The 15,952-nt window shown below is 46.2% G+C and overlaps 1 protein-coding gene across 1 annotated transcript in view; it reads left to right on the top strand.

Moving 5' to 3' along the window:
- DYNC1H1 (dynein cytoplasmic 1 heavy chain 1) overlaps window positions 1-15,952 on the top strand; it is a 66,511-nt gene that overhangs the window by 9,175 nt on the left and 41,384 nt on the right. Inside the window, exons 3-13 of the mRNA XM_060095625.1 lie at window positions 740-913; window positions 1,146-1,401; window positions 1,941-2,127; window positions 3,837-4,108; window positions 4,200-4,427; window positions 7,433-8,509; window positions 9,223-9,402; window positions 10,764-10,913; window positions 12,541-12,687; window positions 15,178-15,318; window positions 15,666-15,842. Of these exons, the coding sequence (XP_059951608.1) occupies window positions 740-913; window positions 1,146-1,401; window positions 1,941-2,127; window positions 3,837-4,108; window positions 4,200-4,427; window positions 7,433-8,509; window positions 9,223-9,402; window positions 10,764-10,913; window positions 12,541-12,687; window positions 15,178-15,318; window positions 15,666-15,842 (2,989 nt within the window). The remainder of the gene's footprint in view (window positions 1-739; window positions 914-1,145; window positions 1,402-1,940; window positions 2,128-3,836; window positions 4,109-4,199; window positions 4,428-7,432; window positions 8,510-9,222; window positions 9,403-10,763; window positions 10,914-12,540; window positions 12,688-15,177; window positions 15,319-15,665; window positions 15,843-15,952) is intronic.

Here is a 15,952-nt window from a genome sequence, read left to right as displayed (position 1 = left end):
TAATACTTGGCAAAATCTTAAAGGTGTAGAATACCATGAAACACGAAGACTGGGGAGATTGCTTCTGCTTAGGGATGGCCCCAGGGGAGAAGTGATGCTGGAGTTGGGTTTTGGGGGTTACTTGGAATTTCAACAGATGAATATAGGTTTCTTAAGCAACTACACAAAAGCACATGAAGTTTAGAGAATGGGCCATGTAGTTTAAAGGGTGTCTCAGGTGGGGTAGGGGGTGCGTAGCAGGAGATGAAACTGGGAGGGTTGGTTTAGGCCAGGCTGTAGGGGCCTGGAATGTTCTCTCGTCACTTCAGCTTGCAGGTGACTTTTGTTTAGTCAAGTTGACATGTGATTCAATGCCATAAACGAATGGGACAAATTATTTTGAGATCAGATTTAAGTTAATCGGGGCTTGTAACTTGCAATTGCTAGGGAGGTTAGTTTTCCTGAGGGCAAGGTTATGAACTCAACCCCCATATGAGATAAACTAACTTGGTCTGCTTTCATGGTCACATGTTATAACCTTAACCTTGATTTGCTAGTTCTCACATAGGTGAGTAAAGAAAGAGAAGCAATGTATTTCACTATTAGAAAAGCAACAATTTAGTCTATTCCTAATATGATTTTAAAATTAAAACATTCAAATGAATTTTTAGTTTGCATGCAACACAAAGAAGGCTGCAGTTATTAAAACTGATGAAGAATGAGACTCTTTGTTCTAATTTCTTCTTTTCCGTTCTTTCAGCTTGGCATTCATTAAACGAACTCCAGTGATTGATGCAGACAAGCCAGTATCTTCCCAGCTCCGAGTCCTCACACTCAGTGAAGACTCGCCGTATGAAACCTTGCACTCTTTCATTAGCAATGCAGTGGCTCCTTTTTTTAAGTCCTATATCAGAGAGTCTGGCAAGGCAGACAGGTAAAAACCATTTTTCCTTCGTTAGTTTGAATGCCGTATTTAATGTTCACAACACACTGTGGAAGATGATGTAAAATTCAGAAATTGGGAGGGAAAAGCTAGTAAACCAAGAGGATGTAAATCTGTTGCATTAATAAAATGTATATTATTAATATTTGACAGACCTGAAATAATAGAATCTCTTTGGAGACCAGTAGCGCACTAAAGTTTGAGGTATTTCCTGTCTTTTTAGGGATGGTGATAAAATGGCTCCTTCAGTTGAAAAAAAGATTGCAGAACTTGAAATGGGACTCCTTCACCTGCAGCAGAATATTGAAATTCCAGAGATCAGCCTGCCCATTCATCCAATTATTACAAATGTTGCAAAACAGTGTTATGAGCGTGGAGAAAAGCCAAAAGTTACAGACTTTGGAGATAAGGTTGAAGACCCAACTTTTCTCAATCAGTTACAATCTGGAGTTAACCGCTGGATCCGAGAAATTCAAAAAGTAAGAGCACAGTATTGAAACTATCACGTAAAATGCTTTACTCCTTAATATCTGTGAGAAAACTGGTCCAAGTTCTTGTCCATGAGGTGAGTTCTGTGATGACTGTTAGCAGTACCTCCCACTGGTCCCAGGAATGCTCAGTGGAGGATTAATGTCGGCCCAAGTGGAGCGGAGTGGTCAGGGTGCCGTGTGACATGGTTTAAATACCATCCCTGAGAGAGCACTAATCTCAGCGGTCTCAGACCTTTGATTTCTTTTTTTTTTTTTTTTCTTTTTTGGTTGCACTTTGTGGCATGTAGCATCTTAGTTCCCCAACCAGGAATCGAATCCGCACCCCCTGCAGTGGGAACGTGGAGTCTTAACCAGTGAACCTCCAGGGAAGTCCAGACCTTTGATTTCAAACTAAACCGCTTATAATACAAGGAAGGAAATCTGCTTGAAATATAAAAACTAAATTATAATGCATGTTCTTAGCTAACGGTGTGTTTTTTACCTTTGTTTAAATGCTGAATACTCTTGAATGTTATTTTATATTTGAGGTGACCAAACTTGATCGAGATCCTGCCTCAGGAACTGCCTTACAGGAAATTAGTTTTTGGCTAAACTTGGAACGTGCGTTATACCGCATCCAGGAGAAACGAGAGAGCCCAGAAGTTCTTCTGACTCTGGATATCTTGAAACATGGCAAGCGTTTCCATGCCACCGTCAGCTTCGACACTGACACAGGTAAAAACTAGAGCTGATAGTCTGATCAATAAGTTGTTGACCTGGGTTTTGTGATGAAAATTAATAGATGCACCATCTTTCCTGACTGTTTACTCCTCGGCAACTTATCTCATCTTTCCCCCAGCTCTAGGTAATGAAAATGATTTTCTCACATACCTCCCTTTCCCTTCCAGGGTTTTAAGAACATAAGCCAGTTTCTAGGCATGAGTACAGGGGACCCTGGGAGCTTCCCTCCTGTTTCTCAGTTACTTGGTTCCTTGAGTAGGCTGTACTTCTTTAGTGTAAAGTCAAGTGTGCTTTTGACAATCCAAGCAGAAACATGGTTTACGATAAGCAGAAGTTCTTTGCCCACAGGGCTGTGGAAGGAGAGCTGGTCAGTACTTTCTCTTCCGCTATTTACCCGCCCCTTTGCTCTGTTCTCTGCCCTCCTCCCTGTTCTGAAAAGTGGTCAAGATAAAGTTATTTTCTGAACGGGCAGCAGGGGGAGTGGTGTTGAATGAGCATGTACCAGGCACACAAATGTGGAATGACCGGCTGTGGGTGGACGTTGCTGTACCAGTCTGTGCCCACCAGAGACGTGTTGGAACAAGTCATTAGGACTGCAGTACTTGTCACGTCCTTTTCTTCCCCTCCAAAAAAGGTTGTGGTGCCCACATTTTAAATGTTAGAGGAAATTCCGGGTGGAAACCTTCCAGTTATTTTGATCATACTGCATACATTCACTAGGATATGGGCACTCACTAGTACTGAAATGTATACCTTGAATTTTTTAATACCTCTGAAACCTTTATTTCTTTGCTAATACAGTTCTTTTGTAAATCTTATGCCAGAGGAAGTAAAAAAAAAAAAAAAAGACCAGGAACCAGGTTTTTCTGTGATTCCATGTCCATAATACATTCCCCTAACTTGAGCCATGGGTATAAAATTTAAATTTTGCTGTTCTTAAGGATGATAAAATTCTAGTTTTTTAAAACTAAAGTAGGGCTTCCCTGGTGGCACAGTGGTTGAGAGTCCACCTGCCGATGCAGGGGACACGGGTTCGTGCCCTGGTCCGGGAAGATCCCGCATGCCGCGGAGCGGCTGGGCCCGTGAGCCATGGCTGCTGAGCCTGCGCGTCCGGAGCCTGTGCTCCGCAACGGGAGAGGCCGCAGCAGTGAGAGGCCCGCGTACCGCAAAAAAAAAAAAAAAAAAAAAAAACTAAAGTAGTGGGAGACGCAAAAGGGAGGAGATATGGGCATATATGTGTACGTATAGCTGATTCGCTTTGTTATACAGCAGAAACTAACACACCATTGTAAAGTAATTATACTCCAATAAAGATGTTAAAAAATACTAAAGTGGTATTACTAGAATGTTTAGATAATATAGAAAGCAAAAAAAGATGAAATCTTTGGGGCTACCACTCATGGCCTTTGGAGTGCATATGAGTTGACTGATATTCTTAAAAAAGCAAAAATGAGACCACACTGGGATTATCTTGTTAATAACATTCTTTTCTTTCAAATAGCACAATTTCTGTGTCACTAAATCTTGTGCAACATCAAAATGTTCTGTTGTGAGGATATACTTTAGTTTACTTAACCAGTATTTAAACCTAAAAGAAATATCTTTTTGCTTTTTTTTTTTCATTGCGGTATAACTGACATATAATAACATTATAGTTGTATCACTTTGTGTGAAAACCATTAACTGTTTCTCTGTTAATCTAGGTCTGAAACAGGCTTTGGAAACTGTGAATGACTACAATCCTCTGATGAAAGATTTTCCTCTGAATGACTTGCTGTCTGCCACTGAGCTGGACAAGATAAGGCAGGCACTTGTTGCAATTTTCACCCATCTGAGAAAGATCCGAAACACAAAATACCCCATTCAGAGGGCACTGCGTTTGGTGGAGGCGATTTCAAGAGACTTGAGTTCTCAGTTACTCAAAGTGCTGGGCACGAGAAAACTGATGCATGTTGCTTATGAAGAATTTGAAAAAGTGAGTTGTAATATATCAGAAAACCAACCTGAGGGCACTGAGATGAAAATACGCTTTAATAATAAACTTCCTTTCTTAAATTATATGCCAGGTTATGGTCGCGTGCTTTGAAGTCTTTCAGACTTGGGATGATGAATACGAGAAACTCCAGGTGTTGTTGAGAGACATTGTCAAAAGGAAAAGGGAAGAAAACCTGAAGATGGTGTGGCGAATCAACCCTGCTCACAGGAAGCTTCAGGCTCGCCTTGACCAGATGAGGAAGTTTAGACGTCAGCACGAGCAGCTGAGAGCTGTCATTGTCAGGGTCCTGAGGCCACAGGTGTGATTCACATTCTAAAAATTCGTATGTGCATTGTTTGAATGACCCTCTCTCTCTTTTTTTTTTTTTAGATTTAACTACTTGTTTCTGTTTTATACTGTGAAGTACTTCTTGAGCTCCGTTTTTACCCGTCACTGTAATCTTTTAAGATCTAGTGATTCTGAATCATGGTGTTTCAGTTCAAATCTTTAACGTTCTCCATCGATTGATCCCTATCCCCAGATTGCATGGACCCCAGAGCCACACTTTGTGGGTTTAAATCCTAATCCCACCGTTGAACTAGCCATGTGCCTGGGGCACATTATTTAACCTTTTCCCCAGACCCCTTATCTCTAAAATGTGGATAATGATTGCATTTGCCTCAGATTTATTAAAAGAATTAAATGACTCCTTTTCTTTGTTCGTGCTTTTTTTTATCTCTTCTCAGTTCACCACTCTTCTTCACCAATGCTTTTCTCCCTTTAAAAAACCCAGTCCAGAAATACTTATAGGTAGAAGAGTTGGTAAGTGGATAGGTATAGCATAAAGCCAATATAGAGCCAATGTTAATTGGTTGATGTTAATTATAGGCTCTAGGTGGCAGTATATGGGTATTCAGTCTAGAATTCCTTCTACCCTCCTGTAGTTTGAAAATTTTGTAATAAGCTGTTAGTTGGGTTGGGGGGGATCCAGTCTAGAAGGGTTCATTCTCCGATTAGGAGTGCCTGCTGTTCAGAGTGAAGCAGATTGCTAATAACGCATCCTCAGCATCTTTTTACTCAGTGCGGTACTAATTTATATGTACACATGTGCGTGTGTTGGTTTAAATGTTAACCCTTTATTGTGTCCATGAGAGACTTGAGACTGGAGCTGATTCGTTCTGGCCTAGGGTGTCTCAACCCTTTTTTGCCACGTCCCTCTTCTCAGATATCATTGTTTTAAAAGATCATTATCTGCTTTCTTTTTGTTTGTAAACCATAGGGTATATGTACGTCCTTTACATTTGTAAAATGTATAATAAACTCAGGTGTGCAGGCATACATTCTCAGAACGGTCTTTTGGACTACTTAGTCTTTTCACATTTAAGATAATTATTGATATGGTTGGATTTAGACCTGCCATTTGCTATTTGTTTTCCATTCGTCTCATTGTTGTTTCTCTGTTCCTGTACTGCCTTCTTCTGTGTTATTTTTAGTATATCATTTTAATTCCTCTATAGACTTGTAGCTGTATTTCTTTGCATTTTCTTTTTTAGGGATTACTCTAGATCTTTAATTTATCATGATGTGCTCAGTGCTGACTGAACCTCATAACTGGTGTAGCCGTGTCTCCTCCTGCTTGTCACATTTATAACAGTGGAAATAACACTGTTCTTCCCATACATGTATATTACATACCTATTACATGTATTGTAAACCCAGCAATACAGCGTTACAAGTTTTGTTTTAAACAGTCATATATATCTTAGAAAAATCAGGAGAAGAAAAGAAAAATAATAATGCAATCTTTTACGTTTGTCCCCGATTTATATTTTCCAGTTCTCTTCATTCCTTCCTGTGGCCTAAGTTACTCTCTGCTGTCTTATCTCTTTAGCCTAAAGGACTTGCTTTAGTATTTCTTGTTCCATAGGTTTGCTGGCAACAGTTTCCCTCATTTCTTGTTTATTGGGAAAAATATTTCACTCTCATGTTTGAAGGATAGTTTCACCGGTTCTAGAATTCTTGGTTGACAGCAAGTTGTAAATCTGTCCAGACTTTTCATTCTTGCAGGACTCCCCAGGCTCTCCTGTGTGTCCATGTAATTTAGCACCTCGGCCCTTGCCAGGCTGTCTTTTCCAGAATCTCCCCTTCAGGCTTATTGCTGTTGTGCTCCCACCTGCAAAGCTGCGGGTGTTCCTGCCTGAGCTGGCGGATGGGAGCCTCTCCAGGCAGGATGGCCGGCAGCTCACTGCTCTCACCTGATACAACACAGCGCACGGTGCTGGCTGCCATTGCTTGTTTTCTGTTGTCCTGACATGGCTGCTTAATCACTCTGCCCGGTTTTTGCTCCTACACTGTCATCACCCGGAGTCCTCAGAATGTTTTTAAATACATAAAGTAAAACGCACGGGTTTACAAATAAACAGTTGCCAGCAGTTTTGAAATTGTGATCTAGTCATCTGTGCGCTTCTCCTTGAACACGTAAAAGAGCAAGACCTCGTGACAGGACTAATACCATAGTCTTGAAGCAGTGAACATAAACAGGATCTTAGGATGTGTACAACTGTAATGTGATGAGGATTTCTTGATGACAGAGTCGGAGCTGTGAACAGCGGTGGCTGCAGCCCACGTTCATAACTGAAGGAAATGCTAGATGTAATTAGGGAGTTAGTGAGAATAATGATTTTCCCCAAACAAATTCACAGACTGTCTGAGTTTCCTCCGAGGCATCTGTGGACCCCAGATCAAGACCCCTGCCTAGCGTTACAATTCTGTGAGGGTGTGGGCCTGAGACATGCCTGGAAGTCCTAACATTTCCTGAGGCAAAGATGCTGTGTGTACTCTGTTGTCTCTCCAGTAGCATGAAGGGAACTGAATGGACTCTTCTCAGTTACTGTGGCACTTTATCTGTCCCTCTGCTGTGGTGTGGACCGATTGATTATAATTTAAAGTTTAAAAAAAAAAAAAAGGAAAAGCATGTTGGATACTAAGTCTGTACATAGCACTCCTGTGAATTCCTGAGCTTTCCAGTGCAATTTTAATCATAGTCTAAACATTGAAGAGGGAAGAACCCCAAACCCAGGTGTTAAGACATGTTCTTTTAGCTTAAGCAAAGAAACTACATTGTCAGAAGATCTTTCCAGCCCAGAGTTAAAGCATACCATATAGTGTCTTACGTGGTCTTGTTGAGTTGCACTTGTAAAATGTTTGACTAAACGTTGAACCTACGTGGTGGACGGGTCATTTTGTGTGGTGTGTGCTGCTTGTGTGCAACAGGATGAGTCTTCGTTTGGCAGACCTTTTTGGTTACGAGTCCTCTCCTTCCAGGTCACAGCAGTTGCACAGCAGAACCAAGGAGAGGTGCCCGAACCCCAAGACATGAAAGTAGCCGAGGTTCTCTTTGATGCCGCTGACGCGAATGCCATAGAGGAGGTCAACCTCGCTTACGAGAACGTCAAGGAAGTGGACGGGCTCGACGTCTCCAAAGAGGGCACGGAGGCCTGGGAGGCTGCAATGAAGAGATACGACGAGAGGATCGACAGGGTGGAGACCCGGATCACCGCTCGCCTTCGAGATCAGCTCGGCACGGCCAAGAACGCCAATGAGATGTTCAGGATTTTCTCCAGGTTCAACGCGCTGTTTGTCAGGCCTCACATCCGTGGGGCCATCCGTGAGTACCAGACCCAGCTGATCCAGCGTGTGAAGGACGACATCGAGTCTCTGCACGACAAGTTCAAGGTCCAGTACCCGCAGAGCCAGGCGTGTAAGATGAGCCACGTGCGCGACCTGCCGCCAGTGTCGGGGTCCATCATTTGGGCGAAGCAGATCGACCGACAGCTGACGGCCTACATGAAGCGTGTGGAGGACGTGCTGGGCAAGGGCTGGGAGAACCACGTGGAGGGGCAGAAGCTGAAGCAGGACGGAGACAGCTTCCGCATGAAGCTCAACACGCAGGAGATCTTTGACGACTGGGCCCGCAAGGTGCAGCAGCGCAACCTGGGCGTCTCGGGCCGCATCTTCACCATCGAGAGCACGCGCGTCCGGGGCCGGTCCGGAAACGTCCTCAAGCTGAAGGTTAACTTCCTCCCCGAGATCATCACACTCTCCAAAGAAGTGCGAAACCTCAAGTGGCTCGGTTTCCGAGTCCCGCTGGCGATTGTGAACAAGGCTCACCAAGCAAACCAGCTCTACCCGTTTGCCATCTCGCTGATCGAGAGCGTTCGGACTTACGAACGCACGTGTGAGAAGGTGGAGGAGCGCAACACCATCTCCCTGCTGGTCGCGGGCCTGAAAAAGGAGGTGCAGGCTCTGATCGCGGAGGGCATCGCCTTGGTGTGGGAGTCCTACAAGCTCGACCCCTACGTGCAGCGCTTAGCGGAGACTGTCTTCAACTTCCAAGAAAAGGTGTGTTCTGCTTTCATCCTCCACATCCGGGGAATGAGCTAAAACCAGCGATGGCTAATCAGTTAACACATTAGCTCCTCCACAGAGGGCACGCGTGATCCCTACAGCTTAGGGCCGAGTCCGCTGAGAGGGAGAAAGCAGCCTTTCACTCACCTGGCTGCTGGATGGTGTTGCGGCTTTAGGGAAGCCGTTAAGCGACAGCCCGAGTTCAGGTAGGAAACCAGTAGAGAGGTGAGGGGCACGAGAGCTTTACTACTGGTAAAGCTGCATGGAGAATGGGCTCTCGATCTGCAGTCGTGGTGCTTGCGGTCAGTCTGCCCCAGACCTGGACTTCCTCCCCAGACCCTCGCCCAGCTGCCACCTCCTGGCCCCACGCCTGCCACCGCGGGCAGGACAGAGTCCGCTGGTCTGGTGCGCGGCCGGCTCCCAGCGAGGGCAAGTGCTGAGCAGAGCGCGTTGCTGTCCTCCTCCCAAACTGGCAGTCAGAGGTCACCCTTCCCGGGAGCAGGGGCGGGCAAGGGGGGGAAGCTGCTTGTTTCCAGACATTTCCTTTCCTCCACAGAGACACGGGTGTGTTCTCACACCCACACATAGGGTTAGCTATTTGTGGAAGAACTTCTCTGCCTCGGACATGTATTAATTGAGAAGAATATACGGAAGATAAAGGAACAGAGTGAGTGGGTGTTTTAAATACTAAACGTCCCTTCCTTTAGGTGGACGATCTGCTGATTATTGAGGAGAAAATAGACCTGGAAGTGCGGTCCCTGGAGACCTGCGTGTACGATCATAAGACCTTCTCCGAGATCCTGCACCGGGTGCAGAAGGCCGTGGACGACCTCAACCTGCACTCCTACTCCAACCTGCCCATCTGGGTCAGCAAGCTGGACATGGAGGTGGGTACGGGGCCCGTCACACGCAGTGCTGCCCACCTGTCCGCTGTCTGCGTGGGGGTGGGCCCTGTCCCATAGCTGATTGGTTTGTCACTGAGGAGCACGTTTCCATAGAAGTTCCCAGTGACAGTCCAGTTCTCTCCATAAATCCCGTGTAGCTAATGATAGCGCTGAACTGTGGTATCGGCCGTAGTCACCTTCTTCGTAAGTTGGAAGCGGGGAGCTGTGGGGGAGGAGAAGGAGTTCTCTCTGTTTTCTGGATATTTGACAACCTCCTACTTGCCCTTCCCTGCCCTGCTGATAATTTAGGTGGTTCTTCCTGGCCCTCTTCTCCTGGCACCCTTCTCTGACCACCTTGTCCCCCTCCACCATCCCACCCAGCATCCAAGAACCTCTTATTCCTGGTGGAGAGGATCTTGCTTACGCGTGTAGGGGTGTGTGTGTGTGTGTTTGAAGCATACTTACCACCCCATGTCGCTTTCTCGTCAGTGTATGTCAGAGAGTGCAGCTGTGAAGTCTCTAGAAGGAGGATGTTTTATGGCAGAGGTCACCCAGTGGACAGATGATAGTTGGTCAGTTCTGAAGTTGTTGTGTGTGGGTCACAGGCTTTCTCCTTAAAGTGGATACAGAGGTTGCAGTGTATCCACCAGTGGGACCCAAACAGTGAAAGGTCACAGGCCCTCCTCTTCTGAATCGACCGCAAGTCCCAGTTTATCTCAAGCCGCTCTCGCAGCATTCCCAGGATGGTTGTGTGGCCAGACGCTAAACAAGACATACAGACATCCTAGTCATAGGAAATCTGTTTGTCTCGTTACAGATCAGAAGAGAATTCTGGCTTTCTTCTTTACTTGTTGAAAGAAAATGGTCCCTGTTTGGTGACGGATGTTAACTAGACATTGTGGTGACATTGTGCAGTGTATACCAATATTGAATCATTATGTCGTATATCCAAAACTAATAATAATGTTACATGTCAGTTATGCCTCAGTTTTGAAAAGAAAAAGAAAATTGTTTAATCTCCAAATTATAGTTTTCTAGTTTTATCTCTGAGGCTACCAGGAAAATGCTTTTGTTTTGTAAATTGTCTATCATACCGAACAAATATCAAGACCTTCGCTACATCTGCTGCGTTTGTGTTAGTATCTTTATCACTTATAAGTGGGGATCCTGCACATGGAGAGCACAGTCAGCCTAGTAGATGGCGATCTGAGGCTGGAAGGTGAGGAAATGAGGCTGGGAAGCAGGGGTGAAGGCTTGTAGTCAGAAACAGTTCATCCTGGACCTAAAACATCAGCTTTCTGTTAATGTGCTCCGTGAGCTAACTTTTGGAAGAAACACTGTTCTTGGACACGTTTTCTCTGTAGATTGAAAGGATACTGGGCGTCCGCCTGCAAGCTGGCCTGAGAGCTTGGACCCAGGTGCTTCTCGGACAAGCCGAGGATAAAGCAGAGGTTGACATGGATACGGACGCACCTCAAGTTAGTCACAAACCTGGAGGGGAGCCAAAGATCAAGGTCAGTATTTCCCAGGGCAGCCGATTTGAGAGTAAATTAAACAAGGTTCTCCCCTTAGAAACTGCCAGGGAAAAGGTCACTTTACAGTGGGGAAACCTGACAGGTGCCACCATGCTCAGCTGACCCAAGTCAGCATCCCAGGGGAGATGTGTGGTGTCGCCTGTGGTGTGATGAGAAGGGCTCTTCACCCCTATGGTCTTCCCCCCCGTAACCATGAGGAAAACGTCAGGCAGACCCAGGTGGTGGGCCATCCCACAGGTCACCAGAATGCCAGGGTCATGAGAGAGAGACAGGAAAAGCTGAGAAAAGGTCACAGACCGGAAGGGAGTGAGGAGCTGTGACAACTAACTGTGATGTGCACCCTCGTTAGATCCTGGGAATCTGACTGAAGTCAGTGTTTCAGTTCACAGTATTATATCAGTGCTGACATCTTTGTTTTGGTAATTACACCACATTAGAGGAAGCTGGTGCCTTAGAACTCTCCTGTAAGTCTAAAATAGTTTCAAAAACAGAAGTTTTTTTAAATAGAAAATAATATTTAGAAATAAATTTACACTGGGGAAAAAAAGATCTCTGCTTTCCAAGCATGTATGACATGTAAGAAATTTCCAGAACTGAACATGATAACCTGCTACAAGCAGATGTTCAGACGATGACCCTAACATGTCACTGTTTTCACCAAAATCTGAATCGAATTCTTGTGGGAGAATGCGGTAGCACACTGGTCAGCACACTGGACAGCAGTCTTTGTCTCCAAGCCAGCTATTTCCCATTCGTGTGAAGGAGGGGTCAACTGGGGCCTATCAAGCTTTCCAGAAAGTTCTGTTCAGACTCTGCAAGTAGGTCCCTGTCTCCTGTCGTGGGTGGTAGTTATAAAGCTGTCCACCTTACACTAATTCATTAAGCCATGTGTTAGTTTTATGTCGTTTACAGTATGTGTGTTATATTTACCAATAAAAAGGTCTCACAAAACAGAAGCCTGGAAGAACTGGGCAACTAAAAACTTTGATCTGGGAGAATCAATTGGCTTTTCTTTTTTTCTACGCAGACTTTATACCTTTTCTTTTTTTTCCCGCTTTTATGCTTGAAAAATGTTTTCACTTTGGAATATTACAGATATTCATCCCCAGAGTGTACTTTTTAAAATACTGAGATGCAGAAAAGCCAGTGAGTGTGTCTGAGTGGATACAGTATCTAGTGGAGACTGAGCTGGAATTCTCCATTAGCTTAAAGCACTGGCAGGTGGCACAGACTGACCCCGACTTGTAAACATATATCAGTAAAATCAACCTCATGTCACTGGTTTCTCAGGTCGCAAGGTCCTCGTGTCCAGCTATCATCACGCACGTCATATCCGATGGTGCTTCACTGAGCACCTGTTGTGTGTATGACACCCAGGCACTGGGGGACCCAGGAAGGACCCAAGCGGGGCCTGCCCTCTGACTTCCTCTTCCTTTGGGGAGGGCACAGACCACAAACATGAAGTCAGGGGAGACCGAGTCTGTTAATAAAGTAACAGACTTTGTGGTTCAGACGGAAGTAGTTTAATAATTAGAGAAACTGTTCCTTATCAAAGCCATTTTACTGAAATAGACTGTTGAGTCAACATGAAACCTTTGCTTCATAGAATGTCGTTCATGAGCTGAGAATAACCAACCAGGTCATCTATTTGAACCCGCCAATCGAGGAGTGCAGGTACAAGCTGTACCAGGAGATGTTCGCCTGGAAGATGGTGGTCCTGTCTCTGCCCAGGATCCAGAGTCAGAGGTACCAGGTGAGCGCCGCGCCTCCCTCGCTCTGGGACTCCACCTCCACGCGCCTCATTGAAGAGCGCTGGACACGTCTTTTCAAACTCCAGACCTCAGCTCGGCACTCTGAGGGAAAGCTGGAGGAAGCTTTGTGTGACCTGACGTTTTTCCCAGTAGTTACTTTTCCACACAGTCGGGTTTGGAGCTCTGGTGTCAGTGGTCTCTTAGGAATTCCCTCCATGAACTTCTTTGGGAATTTTAATTCCTGCTTTTCCCTGCCCACCCTCCCACTTGCGTTTTATTATGGGAATTTGCAAACATACACAAAAGCAGAGGGAATCATATGAGCTCATACCACTCTGCTTTATTTATCAACATGTGGCCAGTTTTGTTTCATTATATTCCCTTCCCCACCCCCCAGCAGCAGATTATTTTAAAGCAAATCCCAGATATAGTGTGTCCTTATTAGGGACACTCCTAGAGCAAAAGGAAAACTCAAGAGACCGTTGCATTTAGTCCCTGGTCTCTAGGCAATAGTACTTCTAAATAGGACCAGTGGTTTTCAAATAAGCATATTCCAGCATCTCTGCTGTAACCGACTTTTCTAGAAAACAGCGATCCTATCCGGAAGCGTCTCCCTTTTCTTAACTCTGAACGGAAGCTCAGGTCTCTTTTTCCTGCCCCCTCCTTGCCACCCTCTTTTTGCCGGCTCTCCTGGCTTTCCTCCACCTCGCTGGCCCATCTGCTTCACTGGCCCTATGTGTTCAGCGCCGTCTCCACCCCACTCTCTCTGTGTCTTATCCAGCCTGTTGGCTTTAAATACCAGCCGGGTGCGGACAACTCCGTGTTCCTGTCTCCAGCCAGGCCTTACCCTGAACTCCAGGCTGCCTGTCCCTTTGCCTCCTTGGCGTCTCCATGTGACCACCTGATGGACTTGTCAGACTGGACTTGTCTCTCAGTCCCCTCCCTAAGATTCGCTCCTCCCCCAGTCTTTTCTTTCCCATCCTCCAACCTGCTCCTGGACGCCCACTGTCGCTATCTTCAAAATTAACCCTAATCGGGACTTCCCTGGTGGCACAGTGGTTGAGAATCCACCTGCCAGTGCAGGGGACACGGGTTCGATCCCTGGTCGGAGAAGATCCCACATGCCACGGAGCAACTAAGCCCGTGCGCCACAACTACTGAGCCTGCGCTCTAGAGCCCGCGAGCCACAACTACTGAGCCCGCACGCCACAATTCCTGAAGCCTGCATGCGCCTAGAGCCCGTGCTCCACAACAAGAGAAGCCATCGCAATGAGAAGCCCGCACACCGCAACAAAGAGTAGCCCCTGCTTGCCGCAACTAGAGAAAGCCCGCGTGCAGCAATGAAGACCTGACGCAGCCAAAAATAAATAAGTTAATTAGTTAATTTAAAAATTAAAAAAAAATTAACCCTAATCTGTTTCTTACCACATCCAGCGCTACCACCATAATCCCTCAATCGGATTATTTAAGCCCCCCTCCTGACTGGTCTCTCTGTGTCTGCTTTTGCCCCCTACAGTCTGTTGTCAACACAGCAGCCAAAGTGCGTCTTAAAACTGTGTGTTAGCCCTGACGCTCCTCTTTTCGGAGCCCGTTAACGGCTTCCTGTCTCACCCACCACGGTGCCTTGCTGGGCCCCACGTGACACGCCACATCCCTGATCTGCTTCTCCCTCGCGGCTCTGCTGCAGCCGCGCTGGGCACTCGCTCATCCTCACGTGTGCCAGGCGGACCCTCGCCCCTGCGCCTTTGCGCTTGCTGATCCCCTTGCTCGGAAGCCCTAGGAGCAAACACTCACAAGTCTCCCTCCCTCCACCTCCTGGTCTGTGCCCACGCGTTACCTCCTCAGTGAGGCCCCCCCGACTCCCCTGCTCAAAACACACCCTCCCTGCACCCGCATCCCCTCGTCCCCTCTTCCCTGCTTTCCTCCATGGCACTGCTCACCCTGTGACATTCTGTGCATTTTGCTTTTCCCTTGGTTGTCTCTCTCCTCCCACAGAATGTAAATATATGTGAGCAGAGGTTTTTGTCTGTTTGTTGTACCTACAACAGTGCCTGGCACGTGACAGCCCACAAATGGTTGAAACGAATGACTGTGTTGTGGGTTCCAGCATCCACGTTGGTGTTAACACTCGGTCGTGGTCGTCTCACGCTCTCGTAGGCGCCGCCTTCAGTCCTGCCGTCTTGTATGAGAGGCTCGGGTCTCGCAGGGCCCTGCTCGGGGGCGTCGTGCCCTCTGCTCCTAGGGCTCGCCTGCTTTCTGTTTTTGCCTCGTGCCAATAGTGACGCCATATCTTCTGCCTTGTGGTTGATGTTCCTTTCATTGGTTTGAGGAGTTATGTTATAAGTAGGCTTCTGGTTACCTGTGACTGGGATAAGTGAATGTTATCCCTTAAATACAGTTTCTTTCAGTTTCTTTTAATTAAGGGAAAGTGACTCTGAGATTCACATTTTTGTGCGCACTACCTGCATTCATGTCTGGCTTTGTTTGCTCAGGTGGGTGTCCACTATGAGCTGACCGAAGAAGAGAAGTTCTACCGGAACGCTCTAACACGGATGCCAGATGGCCCTGTCGCCCTGGAGGAATCCTATTCTGCAGTCATGGGCATCGTAACTGAAGTCGAGCAGTATGTCAAGGTGAGAAGCTAATTTCATTCAAATATGTTGTCTTACACACTTAGGAGTATAAGATTTAATGAATATGGAGCTAAAAGGTCTTGACTATATGTAATGTGAACGATGAGGTGATATTTGCTGTCTTAAAACGAGTGAACGATAAGGCAAACCTTGTGGGATATTAGTCATTTTGGAGAACAGGAAACTATCCTCTTTTGATAGGAAAATTCTGCGAATTTGAAGTGAGAGTTTTCCTAACAGCAATGAAAGAACATGAGACTTTTAACCGCATATGAAAATATACGTTAATGTTTTACAAAATGAAAAGTCAAACTGTCGTATTTAACTATGTTCTTGTTCACTTGCAGGTCTGGCTTCAGTATCAGTGTCTGTGGGACATGCAAGCTGAGAACATCTACAACAGACTCGGGGAAGATCTCAGCAAGTGGCAGGCTCTCCTGGTGCAGATAAGGAAGGCCCGTGGGACCTTTGACAACGCGGAGACCAAGAAGGAGTTTGGGCCGGTGGTCATAGATTACGGCAAGGTGAGCGCTGCTGACTTACTGGAGGGCGTCCGGGAGCGGGGCCGGCAGCGTCCGACTGAAATGAAGCCGAGGCGTAGACACTGCAGTGTGAGAGCCTTGCTCACGCGCCG

The sequence above is a fragment of the Mesoplodon densirostris genome, chromosome 4 (assembly GCF_025265405.1).
Source record: "Mesoplodon densirostris isolate mMesDen1 chromosome 4, mMesDen1 primary haplotype, whole genome shotgun sequence".
Taxonomy (NCBI): Eukaryota; Metazoa; Chordata; class Mammalia; order Artiodactyla; family Ziphiidae; genus Mesoplodon; species Mesoplodon densirostris.
The sequence above is the reverse complement of the archived record's forward strand: the minus strand, read 5'-3'. Positions and strand labels throughout refer to the sequence as shown.